This window comes from Sphaerodactylus townsendi, linkage group LG06 (assembly GCF_021028975.2).
Source record: "Sphaerodactylus townsendi isolate TG3544 linkage group LG06, MPM_Stown_v2.3, whole genome shotgun sequence".
NCBI classification, from domain to species: Eukaryota; Metazoa; Chordata; class Lepidosauria; order Squamata; family Sphaerodactylidae; genus Sphaerodactylus; species Sphaerodactylus townsendi.
Window position 1 is genome coordinate 24,370,794 of NC_059430.1, and position 19,003 is coordinate 24,389,796.

Consider the following 19,003-nt stretch of genomic DNA (forward strand, 5'->3'; position numbering starts at 1 on the left):
TTTACGGAATCAGTTTCCATCTAACAGAACTGACAGGGAGATAATGGTGCTCATGGTTGGTAGGCGAACTTTTGGGCCAGTGTGTTCAAGATTCAGCAGCATGTCTTGTACTGTGCTTTGTGTCAGTACCTGTTGTGTTCCTGAGTTGGCAGTTATGTAACTGAGAATGATGCTAGAAGTTGAAGTTGCAGTAACTGCTACCCTAGTTGGCATACATTTATCATGTTTAGCAAAGAACCCCTTCCTAAAGCCAAGGACATTTTCCCTACTTGTGACTCATAACAGTACCTTTGCCAAATTATTTTATCTAAACCATAGAACAGAAAAGAGATCCTCCATTTTTTATATTAACCATGTTTAAAGTGACTTTTAATAAACAGCATCATGGATACCTGCATTTGTGCTTAATGGCGAACAAAAGACTTCACAGGACAGCATCATGCACTGGTTCTCCTGCTCCACCTAGTGGTTGTTACAATTATTGCACTGGGGAACTGCTTCTAGTTTCATCCTCCCCCTTCTCTCCTTGTTTCTTTCACTTGGCATTTAGCCTCATGTGACCTCTCTTTCTGCCGTTCCAGCACACAAACATAAGAAGCTTGAGGCACTACAGCCATGTGACACAGAATACCCAGTGTTTGTATATGAAGCGACCATCAAAGAGACAAATGGAATCATTGAATGTGGAGACTGTCGGAAGTAAGAAACGAGCTTTCGTTTTCCAAGCTGTGCTTCTCAGTAGTGCTGCCAGTTAACTTTAGTGAATCCTTGTTACCCATACATTACCTCTGAGTGTAATATTTTCTGCTGGAACTGGCTATGGCTCAACTCAGCCATAAATTCACTGCAGATCCTTGGGTAAATCACCAGCCTCTTGTCTGTAATAAGAAGATACACACACTAGTCTCCCTTGCAAAGTTATTGCAAGAATGCTAAAGGACAGTTGAACTGCTCCTTACCTCCAGTGAACACAACAGAAGCACCAATATCTAGAAGTGTTTTGTGGCATACTTCTGTGTGCATGCATTTAATGACATGGCTGGGCCTGCTAACCTGGATGGTCAGATGTTGCATGCATTTGGATTTAGGACACAAGAAGTGATGCGCTTTCTGAAACTGTTACTTGTGTGTGGGGTGTAACCCAAGGGGAATTTTTTTTGCCAACTGATGAGATAACATTTGACCTGTCCCAAGGTAGTGTACATGAAACACTTCAAGTATTGGGTGCTGTGTGGTTTCCGGGCTGTATGGCCGTGTTCTAGCAGCATTCTCTCCTGACGTTTCGCCTGCATCTGTGGCTGGCATCTTCAGAGGATCCTCTGAAGATGCCAGCCACTGCAGCTATCAGGAGGCGGCCTGCTAAATGACCGCCCTTCCAGAAACTCAACAACACGCCCAATGATTCCGGCCGTGAAAGCCTTCGACAATACACTTCAAGTATTATTAACCACCTTAAAAGCATTTTTATGTAAGCAAATTGCTTTTAGACAATTTGTTTATCTCAGGTCAGATCTCATTTTAGATACATTTGATAAGATAATAAACAGCACAGGCAACCATTTGAATGAAACTTCTGCCATCCAGCAGACCCTAAGCCACAATTGGAAGCTAGGTTGGAACAAGCCTTTAGGTTTTCTGGATCTACAGTGCACTACTTGCAGGCTCTCTGCAGAGGGCAGCAGAGCTCTGTTTCCATGCACTCATTTATTTTTGGTCCTCTATAGTTCCACACATTTTTAGAAACTGTCTTTGACACATCCTCCATCTTTATGAACAACAGGTACACTTCACTTTTCGGGAGCTGAGAAAGGAACACAGCACAGTAACCAGGACACATTAGAAAGACATTTAGATACAACCATGCATCTATCAGAACCATAATTCCAGATACCAAATACTGGATTTATGACCACAGCAGGAAGCATGTAGTCTCTATCTGATTGCAGAATTCTCTGGACAGATCACTTATACGCATCATTCTTAAATCAGTCACCCAGATAATCAGTCAATCAGTAACTCAGATAACTGAATGCATCTTTTGCCTTGAAACACTTATACACCAACGCGATTTGATGTATATGTACATGTGCAGTTCATTTGCACATTCGGGTATGTTTACCTGTTCATATGTATGCAAGCCTCCCTGCACATACTTTTCAAGATAAACTAAAATGCAGAAACTGAACATGAATGTGTATGTGTGAGCTCACACACACACATAATTCTCAGAGTCCAGGTGACAAAAATCCATTTTAGAGTATACTAGAGCTGTAGCTGAATATTGCCAGTTGCACCAACATTTCTACACATGCCCTAACATTTATTAACAAAGCACAAAGTATTGCCTTCTAAAGAGTATTTGTGTGAAGGTTTGAACTTCCTCAGAAGGGCATCGAGGTCTTCTGTTATCTACACATTGTTTGCTGTTCTCTTCCCTGTTTGCTCCCTCTCTTGGCCATTCCCTGGCCCCAGGGAAAGGCTTTATGTCCTGTTATGAATGCTGTGAAATGAAGGGGTACCTTCTTGTCCTTACAGGATGTTTGTGGTACAGCAAATTATCAACAGCAACCTTCTACTCCTGGTTACGGATGCTGCCTGTGACTGCAGTATTTTCCCACCTGTCCTGCTGCAACCTAAAGAAGTCAAATATATCTTTCCCCTGGTATAAAGCTGTGCTTCTCTCTAGTGTTCACCAGGTCCAGCAACTAATTGCTATGGATACAGAGAGCAGAGAAGAAGGCAAGAGGGCCACCCCAAGTGCTGACTGACCTTTTGTCATTGTTGCTTTTGTATTGTTATAGCAAGTGGACACAACTGCCTGTATGGCTTTTTTTCTCTGATAGATGGATAGAAGAAACATAGTAGCCTTAGGGTGTAAGGTGGAGAGACAAGACTCTTGCTATTGAGCTGTTTCCTTGGTTGTCTCTCTCCAGAGCATTGTCACATGGGGCAAGCACAGGCCTTTTGGGTCAAGTAACACAAACTCAAGCACAGGTAAAAGGGGACTCCAGTCTATTGTTGAAGGTGGTAGAAAATGCCATCAAGCACATCAGACTTATTGTGGCCCCATAGGATTTTCTAGTCAAGAGACATTTAGAGGTGGTTTGCCACTGCCCGCCCATGCAGAGCAACCATAGACTTTCTTGAGGGTGTTTCATCCAAATACTGAACACAGCATACCCCACCCCACCCCCCTTCTTAGCTTTTGAGTTTTGAAGAGATCAGGCTATCCTAGACTACTCTGGTCAGGGTAACATTAATCTAAATCCCATTAAAACAATGAATATAGTAAGGTGGCCTATGGCCTGTCAGAGTTCCACACACTTGGTGGACTTGAGTCCGCAAGCCATGGAATCGACTCTTAGCTTTGACTGGTAGCTTCAATTTGGTATTTCTGACACATAATATGAGGGTGCCAGCATGTGCGTGGAGCTCTTCATTTGACACATGAGAAAACTCTGACCCTGCTCCACTTATATTCTAGAGTTTCCTACATGAAGTTAATGAGACTGACTCTTATGTAAAACTAGTGGAGATTAGCATCCTGAAGAACTTCAGGGCACTCCCCTAGTCCTTTCAGAATTCTGAATTCTTACGCCGCAGAGCTCCAACATGCCCTCCTAGCCAGGCTGTCCACAGACTGCAGGAATGAACTGGTTGTAATATTGCCAATTCCAAACCCCGCTATTAACCTTAACGGCAGTGCACATAACGCTTCAGTGAAATGCGACAGAATGCGCTCCCAGAAGCCGAGGCGACGGCCAGACACCTGCCATGCATTCCATCCTGAGGTAAGCTCTGTTGCATCTGATGAAGTGGCCATCAAACCACAAAAGACTGGGCCACTTCACTAATTTGAAAAGCCGGAAAGGGGCCATAGATCTATTCCCACTCACCATTTCTCATGTAGATATTAGCATATTTGTAGTACCCTCCTGCAGACTTTCTGGACTGGAGAACTGTGTTGCCTGCAGGAGAATGCTGGTTTTCTCTCTGCTACCCTAAAAAAAATTGAGCTCAGAAGAAACGTAAGGATCAACAGTTTTTTCCAGGGTATACGATTTAATGAGTCAAAGCTCACTATATCAGATCCAGCTTATACCCTAGAAAATGTTGTGGCTTTCTGTGGTGCTTACTGAACTCAGATTTTGCTCAGGTACCACAGAGCAACACAGCCACCTGAAATTATCTCCAAGATTATTATTACTCTTTCTTTTCTTTCACACTGGGGAGCCAATGTAGAACAGTTGCATAGGATATTGGCCTCGGACTGGGACATGAATTGAAACCTCCCCTCCGCAGTGCAACTGTCTTTGGGCTAGCCACTGTTTCAGTTTAACGTACCATGTAAGACTGCTGGGAAGATACAAACAGAAGCAGGGGAATATCTGGGCTGGCCTAGGATAAAAATGGAATTCCAAGAAACCCCATTGCATATTCCTTTAACATTACACAATATGTTTTATGCTTCTCCCTCATGAACTCTGGCCTTGATATCCTCGGAGTTGACCATTGGCAATAATGCTGGAGAGCCAGTGTGGCGTAGTGGTCAAGAGCAGGCGGACTCTAATCTGGAGAATCAGGTTTGTTTCTCCATTCCGCCACATGAAGCCTGCTGGGTGACCTTGGACTAGTCACAGTTCTCACACAACTCTCTCATCCCCACCTACCTCACAATAGGTGTCTGTTGTGCAGAGGGGAAGGGAGGAGTTTGTAAGCTGTGGTTGAGAAAAGTGGGATGAGAAAAGAGGAGTTTGTAAGCTGTGGTTGAGAAAAGTGGGATATAAATCCATACTTCTATCTGAATTAACTCCTCATAACCATTATCAGCTACTGTAGCTGCTCAGATGTTGCAAAGTAAGTCTTGTTTGGTGCAAGCCTTCCTTCCCTGGGTTACGAGGCTTAAACTAAACTAATCCCCCACCCTGTTCAACAGTCTCCACTTTTCTTGCTAGCCATTTGCTGTGCCCTGACTGTATCTTCACAGCAGTCTTCCATGGCTTTATGCATCCAGTTGTAGCACTAATGCCTGGCTTGCTGACCACATTCTGACTCTGTTTCCAGGAAAATGCCGAGGACTGTGGAGGAGCTGCAGAAATTTCAGCCTCGCTGCCCCTACTTTTCCTTCCCCTGGGAATGACAGCTTTTCTTCTTCTTCACTGACAACATTCAGAGTCCTTACTTCATTCAGCAACCGCGACCTGGAGTTTTAAGGATGTGAGAGGGACATCACTCAAGCACTTACTGAACCCCTCTGCACATGCTGACTGGGCAGTGGAGGCCCAACTACTATTTGGCCTACAGCTCTGCCAGAGATTTGTACTTTCTGTCTTGTTCACACAGTGTTATTTTCCTGAAGGGGCTTGCAACTCAGATACTGTGGCGGTAGCCCAATTGGAACACCCATCTATGCAGTCAGCATGCAGGCTGACCCTTCTCTGCCTTAGCAGCATTGTGTTTACACAAGAGGAAGTCCTAGGTAGGGCAGATGGCCTGTACCAGAATGAAGAGACTGGAGCCTACCATATGCTCCATTGTGACTCAGTAAGTGCCCCTTTACCAGAAGGTATTCTGAAGTCTTTGCTGGTACTGCCTGCTAGACTGTTGCCTTCTCAGCCATTGCTTCCTTCTCAGCAACGCTGAATGAAGTAACAAGTGGAGTTCTTCCTCTTTCACAGAACTTTTTGCCTGGTTTGGTCTATTTTCTGTTGATGTTAAGGAGCTAGAAAGCCAGGCTGCCAAGCTGAATTCTTCTATCTAGAAGTACTTCTGGGGCGTGCATGTGTGTGTTTGTGTCCTAGAATGAAGCAACACCTATCAAATGCTTCCTTGCAAGGAGACCACCAATAGCAGACTCTGTGAGCCTTGATGCAAAGAGGTCCAAATACCAAACAGCTGTGATGAAGAGGTACTGTGAACGGGCAAAAATAGCTGAGTGATGCATGCCATTTCAGGGGGCCTGCCCCAGGCAGTGGTGGTTATTTTTCTGAACAGCAGAATCCTTTGAGTCCATGCCCTTGGTAATTCTTCAGAGTCATAACAGCTGAGAAGAGCACCCAGAAGCAAAAGTGGATGGGCGATCATGGCACTTTCACGTGGACTAGATAAGAGAAAGAACGATGGCCAGGCTGCTTTCATTCTGGGATGCAGGCTAACATAAGCAGTTAAAAAATTTAAACAGAGTGGTCGAGGCAGCCAGATAATTAGAATGTGATTAGATTCTACTAAGTCATCTTCTGATAACAGTATTCTGACAACGTGTTGTGCCACACCAGCCTCATGAGAGATAATGGCCTACAGTGAGTTTTGAATAGGTGTCAGCTGGTACATTAGATGCAAAGAGATACGGTGTCACATTGTAAAACCTTTCAGTTTCTGAAAACCATTTTTCCATCATACTACCCCTTGCTTGAAACTTGATAAGAGCATTGGAGACAAGATAGAGGAGGCAAACCTACCTAATAGTTATAGGAAGTCTTCCACAGGATCTGCAGAAAGGAATCATAATGAATAGTACATTCAGCCGCAAGAAAACTGCATACAGAACAGTTCCAGTTCAGTTGACTTACCTGTTTCCGGAGTTAAACGGTTCCAGCTTTGAAGGATGCCAGGGAGATTTGTGACAAAGCAGAGGGAGGTAATTGTAATGGGAGGAAGGGGGGGGGGGGTTTGACATGAGGCTTTTAAAAAAGACATTTTAACAAGATATTTCAGTTGTTTTGTGTTCTTCATCCTACACAAATATCTACTGGCTGACACCCACATGTTATACACAATGCAGCCACAATCACAGCATATGAGGAGATAATTTGGTACAAATACTGGCAGTTCAAAAGAAATTGGCTAGTTGCTCCACTTCACTGAAAAACCCTCCAGCAAACCTATCCAGAGATGCAAAGATGCTAAGTATGCAGCTCTAAGAGCTGGAAGGAAAACCCAACACTAGTTTTTGAAATGTTCACCTGCAGATGAAGCTTTTACCCTATTAAGAATTTATGTTCTGGATGCTCTGAAATCTAACAGGTTACCTGACCTTTGTTTGCCACTAACTACTTTTTCAAACCATCTTACTGTCAGCTACCAGAGATGAATTAGATGTTCCGTTAATATTCAGAATCCAAATGTAAAGATTTGGAATGAGAAAGTTTGTTCCATAGCAGCAATCACATGGTCCCATTAAGCAGGCTGAATTTATACTGTGTTGCTCATATGCCAAGGATTCTCTCTTGTACATCAGAAACTGCCAAGCAGATAGAGGCTTTTGAGAAAAACCAGCCAGACCAGATGACTTTGAAGTGGTCAATCTGCAGCTCCTGTGGTACAGATTTTGAATGGAACTTTGATTTTGGCATGAGGATGATCTCATTCAAGTAAGCAAATTCAGTCATCTGCACCTTCCTGATCTTCCACAGGTTCAATATGACCCACTCCGCCAACACTAACAGCCTTCTGTGTCCATTGGTTCCTTTACAAGCAAACACACTTTTAATTGGGTCCCAGTGTATGGCTTATGTGACTGAACTCTTTACATTCAACAGTGAGGTCAACCCATAGTATATCCAATATAAAGACTAGCACTGACTAAATTGTTTTGCCCAAGCCACCTTGACTGAGAGATAAGGTAATCTTTCAGCTATCTCTTCAGTTTCCTATGCCTGATGGGAGTTGCCTTTTCCAGTTCTTTTCCTGCCTAGGAAAGAGTGACAGGAGTTAAGAGTGTACAATGTATTGCCATACTTCTATACTACTGAGCTTGTTCTGTCTTTTTTTTACCATCCTTCTTTATTCTTTGTTCCACTATACCCTACACTCCATTTTTCAATCTGGTTCATTTCACCTGAGTTAAAAGGGGAATTGTTTTTTTTCTGACCCTCTGAACTCATTGTCTGAAGTTAGGAATTGTGTGCTTTAAAATGACGCGAAAGAAGGAACAACCACCATTTTGCCATCCAGTCATGTGTGCTTTGCAATGGACACCTGTGATTGCTGGCAACATCTTAACCCAACTGGCAGTGCAATAGAAGCAGATGTGGAACACAGCTGCAAGAATGGGGATGAAGGTCACATTGTGAGTGAATCCAGAGCTGTTGGCCAGTCAGCCCTCCTAACTGAGATTGTTACAGAAAACTATTGCCTCAGTGCACAAGGCCTACCCCCATGAGGATCCGGATTTCCTCTCCCCTAGCAAGGCCGAGGAAAGGGAAGAAGGGGAGTTTTCCTCGGATGATGAAATTTCCCCCATGGAGATGTCTGAGCAATTCTTAAGATTCTTCATACAGGAGGACTACTCCTACTTACTGCTTAAGACACTAGCAGCCCTAGATTTACAGAAAGCCCCAAGGAAGAAGACTTCTACTAATCAAGATAATGTCAGGGGAGGGCGTAAGGCCAACAAGGAGTTTTTTCCCTATATCTGAAGCTCTGGAGAAAGCCTTTCCATTCACTGTCTTTTTTGAAAATCAGATAAAGAAGGAATGGATTGAACCCACAGCTAACAAAAACTTCTCCACTTTTTTCAAGAAACTTGCTGCTTTGCCTGAGTTTGCAAATAAGGTCTTACAGGTGCTCCTCATGGATGCCCTGGTGGTGGCTCTTCAGATGGGAAAGGCTTCATTAAGGGTTGCCTGGACAGGAGATCCGATTTCTTGCTAAGGAAGTCCCATAAAGCCATGGCCATTAAGGCTTCGGCTACAGCCTCCATAGTTTCACATGCAGCGATAGTATAGGCCAGAAAACTATTGCAATTAATTCCAGAGAACAGGAGACCATTTGAAGGCTCCAACTGGATGCTCCAGACATCATCTTTCGCAGGAGATGCTACACTAGAAGCCGCCATCTTTTCTTCTACAACTACATTGTGTGCAGTTGCAGCCAGGCATAATCTTTGGTTAAGGTCATGGCAAGCGGACCTCAAATCTAAGCCTTTATCGCTGCCTATCCTTTTCAAGGCTATATGCTGTTTGGGAAATCCTTGGACAAAGTCTTAGTCGAGGTCAAAGTTTTTTTTTAAGGCTATGACTAAATACATCTCCCACAACAACTGCAGACTCCCTGGAGGTGCAGTTATTGCCTACGCATTATGTTAGCAGCTCTTATGCAACTACTGTTCTGACTCTTGCCTTCTGCTTCCTCTATGCAGTTCTTGGTATCAAATGATACCAAGAACTGCATAGAGGAAGCAGAAGGCAAGAGTCATGAATGTTCCTAAAGCCTAGTTTATATTAAAAATCGAGTAGTTAGTTATATTCAGTTCTGGAAAGACTGCTACAGGGAAAGTCAACTGGAGAAGGCTACTCTCACCAGGAACAGGAAGAAAAAGTTGTTCCTGCCTCCCTGTACCAAGGGGTGGGAATCACCCACTCAGAATGTCTTGCTTTTCTTAAGGGAGAAGAACCCTTCATGGTGAGTATCCAATGAACCATTCTAAGCAAATAGGATTTTGGACCGGTGTAGTTTTGGTATAATTCCTTTTCTGATCTCTGAACAAACTGCATCACACAGGCAAATTTTCTGGTGTGCAGTTAACATCATGATGTAGTCAAAACTGCATTTCTGTCATTGCGGTTAAGACCAACATTTATGTCAAGCCACAGCCTATTAACCTGTGAAGTAATTATATTGTGGAATGAATGTTATCACTCAAAAAAGCTGCTTGACTACGTTAAACATTTCATCTTAATCATATAGCCCTCGGAGTTAGTGTGGAAGCAGAAGGGACCTGCAAAACACTCATGAAGGAAGAGATGGTACCCCTTCCCATACTCCTGGTTGCCACCAGCATGGCCTGTGAGCATTGCCTGCCTCCTCTCATCAGCGGGCAGGGAAAGAGAAATGAAGGTGGTTCTGGTGCCTCACTTGGCTTCCTTCTGCGACTGGCATCAGTTTCTGCCCACCATGTTCTCCTACCATGCACAAGTTCACTTAAAATCTTCTAAAGCTTTCCCCCATCCCACCACCACCTCCCCCTTCTCCTTCCCCACTCCCTCTCCCACTGTTGCAGCACCACCACTGCTTCGCCAGCTCATCCAATAGCTGTGCATCTGTCACCATCTCCACCACCCTCTTCTCTGCCACTGGTAGTCAATGCTTCTCTTGCCAGCAGTGGCTACAGTAGTTTTTCCTCCTGGTTTTGCCAGCAATGGAGCCTCCTGCCATTTCTGCTGCCATTGCCGGTGTATGGCAATGCTCACAATGGCAGCTGAAATGTGTTGGCATAGTGGCACAAAAATCAAGCTTCCCCACCAAAAGGTAAAAATGTCTCTTGAAATTTCCCCAGGTTTGCAGAAACATCTCTTGTATCTGAGCAGGCTCTCATAGTGCAGATTTTTAAATCTGCATTCCTGAGCCATTGTTCAAAATTAGATATATTAGAGAGTAAGCAAGCATGCTGGATTGGGAGCAAGGAGGCCAAGTCAAATGGTCGTCCATTGATTGTATTTAATCTGCTTTAGGTTGCTGACAAGATCAAGAATGTGGGAAATGGACCTCTGATTCCCATCTTCACAACTTTTGGAAGAATAGGATAAAAATGTAAGCTATAGTATTACTCCAGAAGTCTTTTCAATTGTCTTTGGTCCAGCACCTGGTTTTCTGAGCAACCAAGGGCCTAAAATGCAGTTTAGTTTGACCATTCTCTTTAACAGCTGGAAGGTCACACTGATGCCAAAAAGAGCAGCAATACAGATTCAGAATTTGTCTTCAAAATACCATCCAGTTCTGCCCTGGAGAGGTAGATCCCGAAAAGAGAACATCTATAATCTTATAGTTATTTCACAGTACACTGTTTGTTGAACTGCTGTGATAACATGCAAGTTGAAACCTTCCAGCAGCTCAGGGTGAATGTGTTGACAGCAGCATCTGGTTCACTGCAGAGTTTCAGCAAGACAGAAGATGAGGTGTCAAAAAGGGAATAAATAAGTATTTTGTGCTGGGTTTGGGACAGACAGGATTAAGACTGGAACTGTCTCCAAGAGATAAGCAAACCTGAAAACTGGGAAAATCACGGAAGGTGAAATATCAGCAAACTTGCACAGAATCCAGACAGAATTAAGACCAAGAAAACTTGGCATGCAAAAACGGGTCTGAGAAAAGCTGGGGTGTGTATGCGTGCTGATGTGTGATGTAAATATGGGGAAATATGGATGCAGGGGTACTTAAAATTAGGAAACAATTCCGAGAAAGCAAGAGCCATCCTCAGGCAGGCTCCACTGAAAAAGCAGCGTAACTCTCTAAATAAATGAAGAAAAACAAAGGCAACCTGGAAGCCCAGAAAGCAGTGTAACTCAGAGGAGCATGTAAGAACACCAAACAAGCAGGAATTCGACAAAATGAGAGTTAGCATAGAAATGGGTAGTCAAAGATAATGCAGAGAACGGGGAACCTTATCTAGGACCTAGGGATGGGGCGGGGACTGTATTTCATGGATAGGAAAGCATGCAGACAGCCACGGGGGGATCAGAGAGGTCAGAACTATGGTGAGACACCTGAGACAAATGCACCCATGTCTCAGGCTGTATATTGAGCCTGTATGTGTCACCTAGAGGCTGCGTACCACCAAAATTAGTTCTGGAACAGCAGTCCCTTTCAGTTGAAAAATTTAAGTGGTGAAAGTGCAACCTCAGGTGTTTGCAGCCTTGCCATTAAATGAAACCAAACCACTTCCTTGATATTGCTTGATTGTTCTAGACCAGGGGTAGGGAACCTGCGGCTCTCCAGATGTTCAGGAACTACAATTCCCATCAGCCCCTGCCAGCATGGCCAATTGGCCATGCTGACAGAGGCTGATGGGAATTGTAGTTCCTGAACATCTGGAGAGCCGCAGGTTCCCTACCCCTGTTCTAGACCACATATTCCAGCATCCATATTAATTTAACAGGAAAAAAATTGGATGCAAGCAAAGCACGTAGTACAGGACACATGACTCAAGCCTCGATATGCATGGTATTTTGTTTTTATTAGAAGTTCAGAATACAACAAGTAATGAGATCCCACTGCCCAGAGACCCCATCTTCAAAGTCCAAGATGTGCTTTGTTGCCTCCAACAGTAAGCATTTAAAAAAAAACTGAACAAGGCCACTAGTTAATGGGAGAAAGAAAGAAAGAAAGAGAGAAGCTGCAGAATCTAACTATACTATGCTGAAAACCTGCACGCACAGAGAAAGAGGAAGCGAGCAAACCTCCGACTGCTGAGAGTAAGGCATCAGGTGCCAACCTGGGAAGAAGTCTCAGCAAGCACCACAGAAAAAGTGCACAGCTAAGCAGTTTCTTATTGGGAAACAAGATGTCTTAAAACAGAGACCAAGAGGGGTTAAGAACAGCAAGTGGAGTGCTGCGTTTCTATGCAGATTCTATGCCGGGTCAGACCAGGATGCAAAAGCCCCTATCTGGAAAGCAAGCACAGGATGATCCAGAAGAGGGAGATGTGGCTTCTGCTGGTACCGATACAAAAGTGCTTGTCACACAGGTAGGTCTGGGTCTGATATGCACGGCCACTTGTCCTCGTTCAGAAAGCCACCCTTCGGCCAGGTGGCTACGTACACCAGTGAGGAGGTTTCAAAAGCAGCATCGGACTTCCCGGTGAGTTCAAGGGATTCAAGTTAATACTGTTGACTTAGGCTTGGGATCAAAACACCAACAAACATTAGGCTGCCAATCTTGCCTAGCTGCATTCAGTGTTGTGATCCAATTCAAAACAAACAAAAAAACCTCCCTAAGCTGCCTACAAGCACCAGTTAAGCACCTCTTGTAGGTCTAACACTTCTGATTCTGTTTTCGGGGGGAAAGGTGAAGTAGTCAATCCCTTTAAAAAGAGGAGGAGGAAAGCTGGCAAAAACATAGTAGAACCTCTGTTTATTCTAGAGATGAAAATAACTGCCCTTGGAAAGTTATTTGCATAAAGACAATTTGCCAAATGTTTCCTTCCAAATCTGTCATACGACGCCATTCCTTCGCCACAAGAAGCAGTGGCTACACCTTCCCGAACTGTTCTGCTTCATGGACCTTCATCCCTTCTCTGAATGTACCGCTATCCCGTTCTGTTGAGCTATCTGGGGCAACGAGTTATGAAAACAGTGCATGGGAAATGAAGAAAATCAATGCCCCAGGGCAGAGATAAAATCTGACCAGCTTCCTTGGGTCCAAACACTATTATAAGGAGAGGAAACGCTATCACAAATCCAAAGTATAATCCGCAAGTTGTGTTTTGCAGTTTTCAATATTACCTTAGGTACCAGAAGGAAAACTGAAGAAATGGCAGTGTTACATTGCAGCTTAGCCGATTTAATACAGGCAACCTTTGAATTCCTGTGGTCCAGCAGCACCCTAAATAATCCAGAATGGGTCAGCAAAGCAGACTGCCAATCTCCTTCCCTCAAAGATAGCGCTGTGCCCACCACTCCCACTAACCTCCTCCTCCTAATGTGTTTGCTCCAATTCCCTGGCTCACCCACAAAACAAGAGGTGCCCAACACTACCAAGTGCACTTGGATAAAGGGGATGGCAGACCTCATAAAATGGCAGAATTCTTGACAGGAGACCTCAGAGGTCAAGGGATGTGCTATATTGTACCTTTAAAGCCACCAAATTCCAGAAGGCTGGTGCAACAAAGCCATTGGGAAGTATCAATAGAGGGACACAATGCCTAGAAGGGCAGCACTCACCTACAGACAGCCCCTTCTCCCTTGACTATCTGAACACACAAAGGCCTGAATGGCAGCCTGATTAAGTTGGAAGCCTTCAATCCTTTCAACCTTTGTGCGCACAATGAGGCTTATGGGGGGGGTCAACGTCCAGTGTACACCAGCACCAGGAAGAACCTCAGAACCTGGATGCTTGACTTCCCAGGGGTTTCACTTGGCCCTCTTGTACTTGGACAGAGTTCGTGCAAAATTGAAACAGTGTGTGGTACTTGCATGTTGCATTCTATACAAAACCCCTTCCCCCCCCTCCCAGTTTTTAAAACATTTATATAAACTTTTCAATTAAACAGAAAGTTAGAAATCTTATTTACATTTTTCTCTTTCAAAAGAGCATCTAAAATCAACTTACCTGAACAAGATACAAATCTTAAACTAGATTTTTTTTTAAAAAAGAAAACAATTTCCAAGCCACCTCTCCAAGACAACCTCTCTTATTTTCTACAAATAAATATGGCATTGAACAGAAGCTGATTAAGAAAGGGCTTTCTTTAGCTTAATCTGTAGATCCCAGGAATAATTTAGGGTTTAAGAACTTCTGGGTCTTCCAAACTGATTCACTCCAATACTTGAGGTATGAATTTTTCTTCTGCGTCTTAGTCAGAATCCCCATGAAGCTTCCACACCACCACGGGTATGCTGTGGACACGGATGTTCGCACCAGCTGCCTGGCTAACTCCTGGCTGCTCCCACGGTTCTCTTTTGGTTACAGTCCTGGGTGTCTGGCCACTTTCATTGCATCTCATTCTCCGAGCAGCCTCCTCCAGCTGTGAAGCGGAACTCCTGAAGGTTCGAAACCCCATGGAAGTGTGCAAAAGCACCCGCCACTACAAACACATGGAACAGCTGGTGGGAGTGGAACTGTAAGGGGAAAAAACACTACTCAGATCCCGAGCATTCCCTTGTTTTTCAAAACATATTAAGGACAGTGCTAGAGGTTAGTTGGGAGAAAGTGCACAGTACTAGCCTGGTGAAGGAAAGGCCACAACATTGGCATCCTAACTGAGCAGCCATGTTTTGTATGGACCAATCAGCGACAAATTTAAGAAAAAAAAGAAGAGTTTTGGATTTATATCCCCCCCTTTCTCTCCTGTAAGGAGACTCAAAGGGGCTTACACTCTCCTTTCCCTTCCCCCGCCCCCACAACCAACACCCTGCGAGGTGGGTGAGGCTGAGAGAGCTCCGAAGAACTGTGACTAGCCCAAGGTCACCCAGCTGGCATGTGTTGGAGTGCACAAGCTAACCTGATAAGCCTCCACAGCTCAAGTGGCAGAGCGTGGAATCAAACCTGGTTCTCCAGATTAGAGTGTACCTGCTCTTAACCACTACACCACGCTGGCTCTCTTAATTCTTCTCTACCAACCCCTTCCACAGATCCTGTGCAAGTTAGCATCATTGGCTGGAGAACTGAACACAGGCGAGACTCAACAGCTCTACATTCAAACAATTGTATTTTTGCAGCTATGTGCTCTCGTGGGAATCAGACATGCCAAGAATGAAAAATACTGGCCTACTCACAGTCTTTGAGACTGTTGCCAAGAGAAGAAGAGTTCACTAGGTTTTAAAGTCAGCTCACACAACAAGGCTCTGTTTTTGCCCAGAACCACGAGACATCTTCAGAACTGTCGCTGCTTCTCTCCCTGCCAGTTGCGCAGTTGTTTTGATTTGTCACAGAAGATAGGCAGCTGGGACACACCGCCACTAACACCCTCCTACCACATGGCCTGGTAGCCTTGTATACTCACCCAGATGTCACACTTGCCCGGGAAGAACCTCTCCGGGATGCGAGCAGCATACAGGGCAGCGCCAGTAATGTACAAGCAAGCCATGAGGGCAAGCCAGCCGATCTGCCCCATCGTGGCAGCCCTGAGGAGTCCTTCTGAGATGACGAAGTGCAGAGTGGGGATGACCCCACTAAGGCCCAGACCCAGAAACACTCCTAGGAGACAACAGCACCGATTCAACCTCAGACACAAACAAGAGGCAGAAGGGAGAGCATGTGGCTAAAGTTCAGGGCTCCAAGCATAGTAACAAAAGCCCTTTGTGTTTTTTTTAATCAAATTGAACTGAATTTTTCCAGTGTTCTGAAAGTGAACACTATAGTATGACTAGCCAGTAAATCCCTCCCTTTAAGACATTCAATACAAGATGGCAAGAAAAAAATTATAGCTAAAGGCCTGCAGAGGACACCATCAACCATGGCCCTTGACATGCTACTGAAAAAGAGGAGCCCTCGTAGAAAATGCAGCTTCAATGCATTTTCTTTTTTCCTGCTTGAAACAAGAACTACCTCAGACCAGCCCAAACTAGGTGTTTCTGCACAAGCAACTTTTCCAAGCATGTCTCCCAATCAGAAGAAGGAAAAGCCATAGCGGTGAATCAGGCAGGGATTCAGCAAGGATTCTGGGTGTGCTTTTGAGTTAATTCATTTTTCACAGCACATTAGCAGTTCTGACACAATCTTGCAAAACTAGGGGAGAGGACATGTCACACTAGGGGAAAGGACATGTCACACCCAACAGTCTGCATCCAACACTGCAGCCTAAGATGATGTTGCAGAAGTGTCTACTTCCATTAAAAAACAAGAAACAACTGTCACAAAGTGCATTCAGCACACATTCATCTGCAGCTAGGGTTCACTGATGTTTAAACAGAACAAATACAAGTTATGCACATTTTCTTTAAGGGGAATTATGCAAGTTAGACACATTATGAATCATAATACAATCCTAGACCCTAGCACCGTGGTGGCGAACCTTTGGCACTCCAGATGTTATGGACTACAATTCCCATCAGCCCCTGCCAGCATGGCCAATTGGCCATGCTGGCAGGGGCTGATGGGAAGTGTAGTCCATAACATCTGGAGTGCCAAAGGTTCACCACCACTGCTCTAGCACTTCTACTAGTTGCCAACTCTCTGCTCCAGCTCTTTTGGGAGGGTCTACTTTACCCTTCTTATGGGAGCACTGGTGAGGGAGCAGGGTTCATTTTCATGACTCTTGACTGCTTGTACTAGAAGCGATGCAAGTTTTAATCAACTGCGGCATAAAATTTCTGGACTAGAGCACATCAGAGCCATGATGTGATCCTCATGTGCACACACAAACACATATAGGTACCAATAATGTAAAAAAATCCTAAGTTGCTTTTAGTTGTGTGTACGTGTATCTTCCCCATACCAACTACAGCTCATGCCAAATGCACCTGACCCAGTGACAGCCAGTCCACTAACATTTACATCATAACAAAGCTGCTAATCCTAAAGATCACCATTTTTGCCACGACAAAATCATCATGGAATTTGGCACAGCTGACAGTTTAATTGTAGGAGACATAAACTGATAATTCAGCCAATGACAGTTTAGGCAAGGCCCCTCATAAGTGCATATGAGACATTCCAATAACTATCTTACCTGCTCGTACTCCTCTGTATTGAGGGGTTGCAAATCTGTCCCACTGGGAGACTATAATGGCTGCAATGCCCAAGACACAGATCACTATCAAGTAGATGAAACAGGGCTGAGGGTTGCAGTAAAAAGAGTAGTACAGCCAAGGAACAAAGCTGCCCATAATGAGAAGGGCAATGCCGGAGTAGTCCAACCTAGAAGAAAAAGGGGAGGGGAGAGACTTAAGTTCAGGAGCCCAATTCGTTCCAACGCTTCTTGTGCATTTGAACAAGACTATTGATAGGCTGCAGAGTTTCCACAGAGCACCCTGCTTTGCTATGCCTCTTTCCTAGCTGGATCCAGCTGACAAGCTACTACTAAACAAGACCCTTTTCTCATAGGGCGTGTGGTAATTCCAGAGCACACTTGGTATTTAACTTGAGAAAAACTGAGCAGCTTACTTGCAACCACTGTACTTTGACAGGCCCACAACCCATAACCTGTATGGGCAATGATGTGGACTCAGCCCCAAAACAGCAAAGAAGCACTGCAATGATAGAAAAGTTTTAAAGAACAACGCTCTTAGCCTGCAAGTCCCAGTTGCAAGGGTGCATGCAGTTTGTCTTTCATCCCTAAAGCAGAACACATAAGGCTAACTCCAGGTGTCCACCATGGCCCTGAGAAGCCAAGTCACTACTTTACACTCATCTCCCCAGCAACTCCTTTGAGAACAGCCAGTATTTCTGCAAATAGGTGGTCTCAGACAAGCCACTGTTATTTCAATGTAGCCTTCATAATGGCTTCATTACAGAGGCAAGGTTTGAACAGCAGACTTTCCAGCTCAGAACTCACCCTTGCCACTATGCTACTTACTTGGAGAAGAGCCTCGACACACCTTCTGAATGGCAGTAAACTGTATGGAAGAGCCACGAGAAGGAGAGGCAGAGAATGGCTCCCAAAAAGAACATTCCAACCACCACCTTCTCCTGCACGGGTGCTACAAAGGACATGTTTGGCCGGAACATGTAGAATATTCCCAGACACAAGAAGAACACACAACCTAGGCAAAGAAAAGCAACATGATGACACCGGCCAAATTCCAAGACAGAAAGAGAGGCACTGGAATGGAACTCAAAGGAGCACCGTGTCAAATTCTAAATAGTCAAAAGGGATCTGCCATATTTTTAGAAGTCCACATTTCCTTTGACAGAATGGGTTACACTTTAGAGGCGGGGGAAGAGACTCTCAACGTTACTCACCACTAACTGGCCTATTTTCTGACAAATTTACTACTAAACTAAACTGCTCTTCCCCATTCACCAAGTCAGATACTATCAGACCCTTCCTCTCTACAACTGAATGTTCACTCAACTCTGCTGTCATGATCATTGCCAACCTTTGAATACATTAGCAGCTGCATAAAAGATCTTTGATGAGCGCTCCAACACAAACCAAGAACCAGGCTCAGTTTATCGCATTCATGTTTTCTTTTGCCCACCCCGAAGAAGCACAGCTGTGTGGCAGAAAGAAACCGGTTGCCGTATTTGCAATGTGCACTATGCCTTAGGGCAGCTTTGCTTTGACCCAAGCCCTTTGCCAAGCAAGACAGCTGTGTCGTTAAAAATAGTCAGCAATTTTGGTGCCAGTTTTATCCTTCCTGCTGAACCTGAAACTTACTGTCATTGCAATATTAGCGCAGTCTCATTTGTGGCCAGCTTCCCCATTAGTCTTGAAGGCCAGGAAGCACACACAATTTACTTTCTTTCAAGGACAGCAGTGCCAAAACACCATGCTGAGAGACAGCCACATAAAGGGCGTGCAGTTATTCTGCAGCACTGAGATTTGGAATGCTTGCTCTGAGCCTTGGGCTTGGCTCAAAGTTTGGCAAAGTTTGACCACTGAGCCTCCTGAGAGTTCTAGGAA

At 44.5% G+C, this 19,003-nt stretch overlaps 2 protein-coding genes across 5 annotated transcripts in view; one reads left to right on the plus strand and one right to left on the minus strand.

Moving 5' to 3' along the window:
• CACNA2D4 (calcium voltage-gated channel auxiliary subunit alpha2delta 4) overlaps positions 1-6,708 on the plus strand; it is a 197,073-nt gene extending 190,365 nt beyond the window's left edge. For all 3 annotated transcript variants that reach the window (XM_048499810.1, XM_048499812.1, XM_048499811.1), the window contains 4 exons: positions 582-699; positions 2,536-2,648; positions 3,709-3,791; positions 5,065-6,708. In XM_048499810.1, coding sequence (XP_048355767.1) covers positions 582-699; positions 2,536-2,648; positions 3,709-3,791; positions 5,065-5,163 — 413 coding nt within the window. In that variant the 3' untranslated portion in view covers positions 5,164-6,708. The remainder of the gene's footprint in view (positions 1-581; positions 700-2,535; positions 2,649-3,708; positions 3,792-5,064) is intronic.
• Positions 6,709-11,934: 5,226 nt separating this feature from the next.
• The window catches only part of ADIPOR2 (adiponectin receptor 2), a 37,787-nt gene continuing 30,718 nt past the window's right edge, over positions 11,935-19,003 (minus strand). For both annotated transcript variants that reach the window (XM_048501379.1, XM_048501378.1), the window contains 4 exons: positions 17,954-18,140; positions 17,108-17,295; positions 15,440-15,633; positions 11,935-14,555 (listed from right to left, as the gene is read on the minus strand). In XM_048501379.1, the coding sequence (XP_048357336.1) occupies positions 14,427-14,555; positions 15,440-15,633; positions 17,108-17,295; positions 17,954-18,140 (698 nt within the window). In that variant the 3' untranslated portion in view covers positions 11,935-14,426. The remainder of the gene's footprint in view (positions 14,556-15,439; positions 15,634-17,107; positions 17,296-17,953; positions 18,141-19,003) is intronic.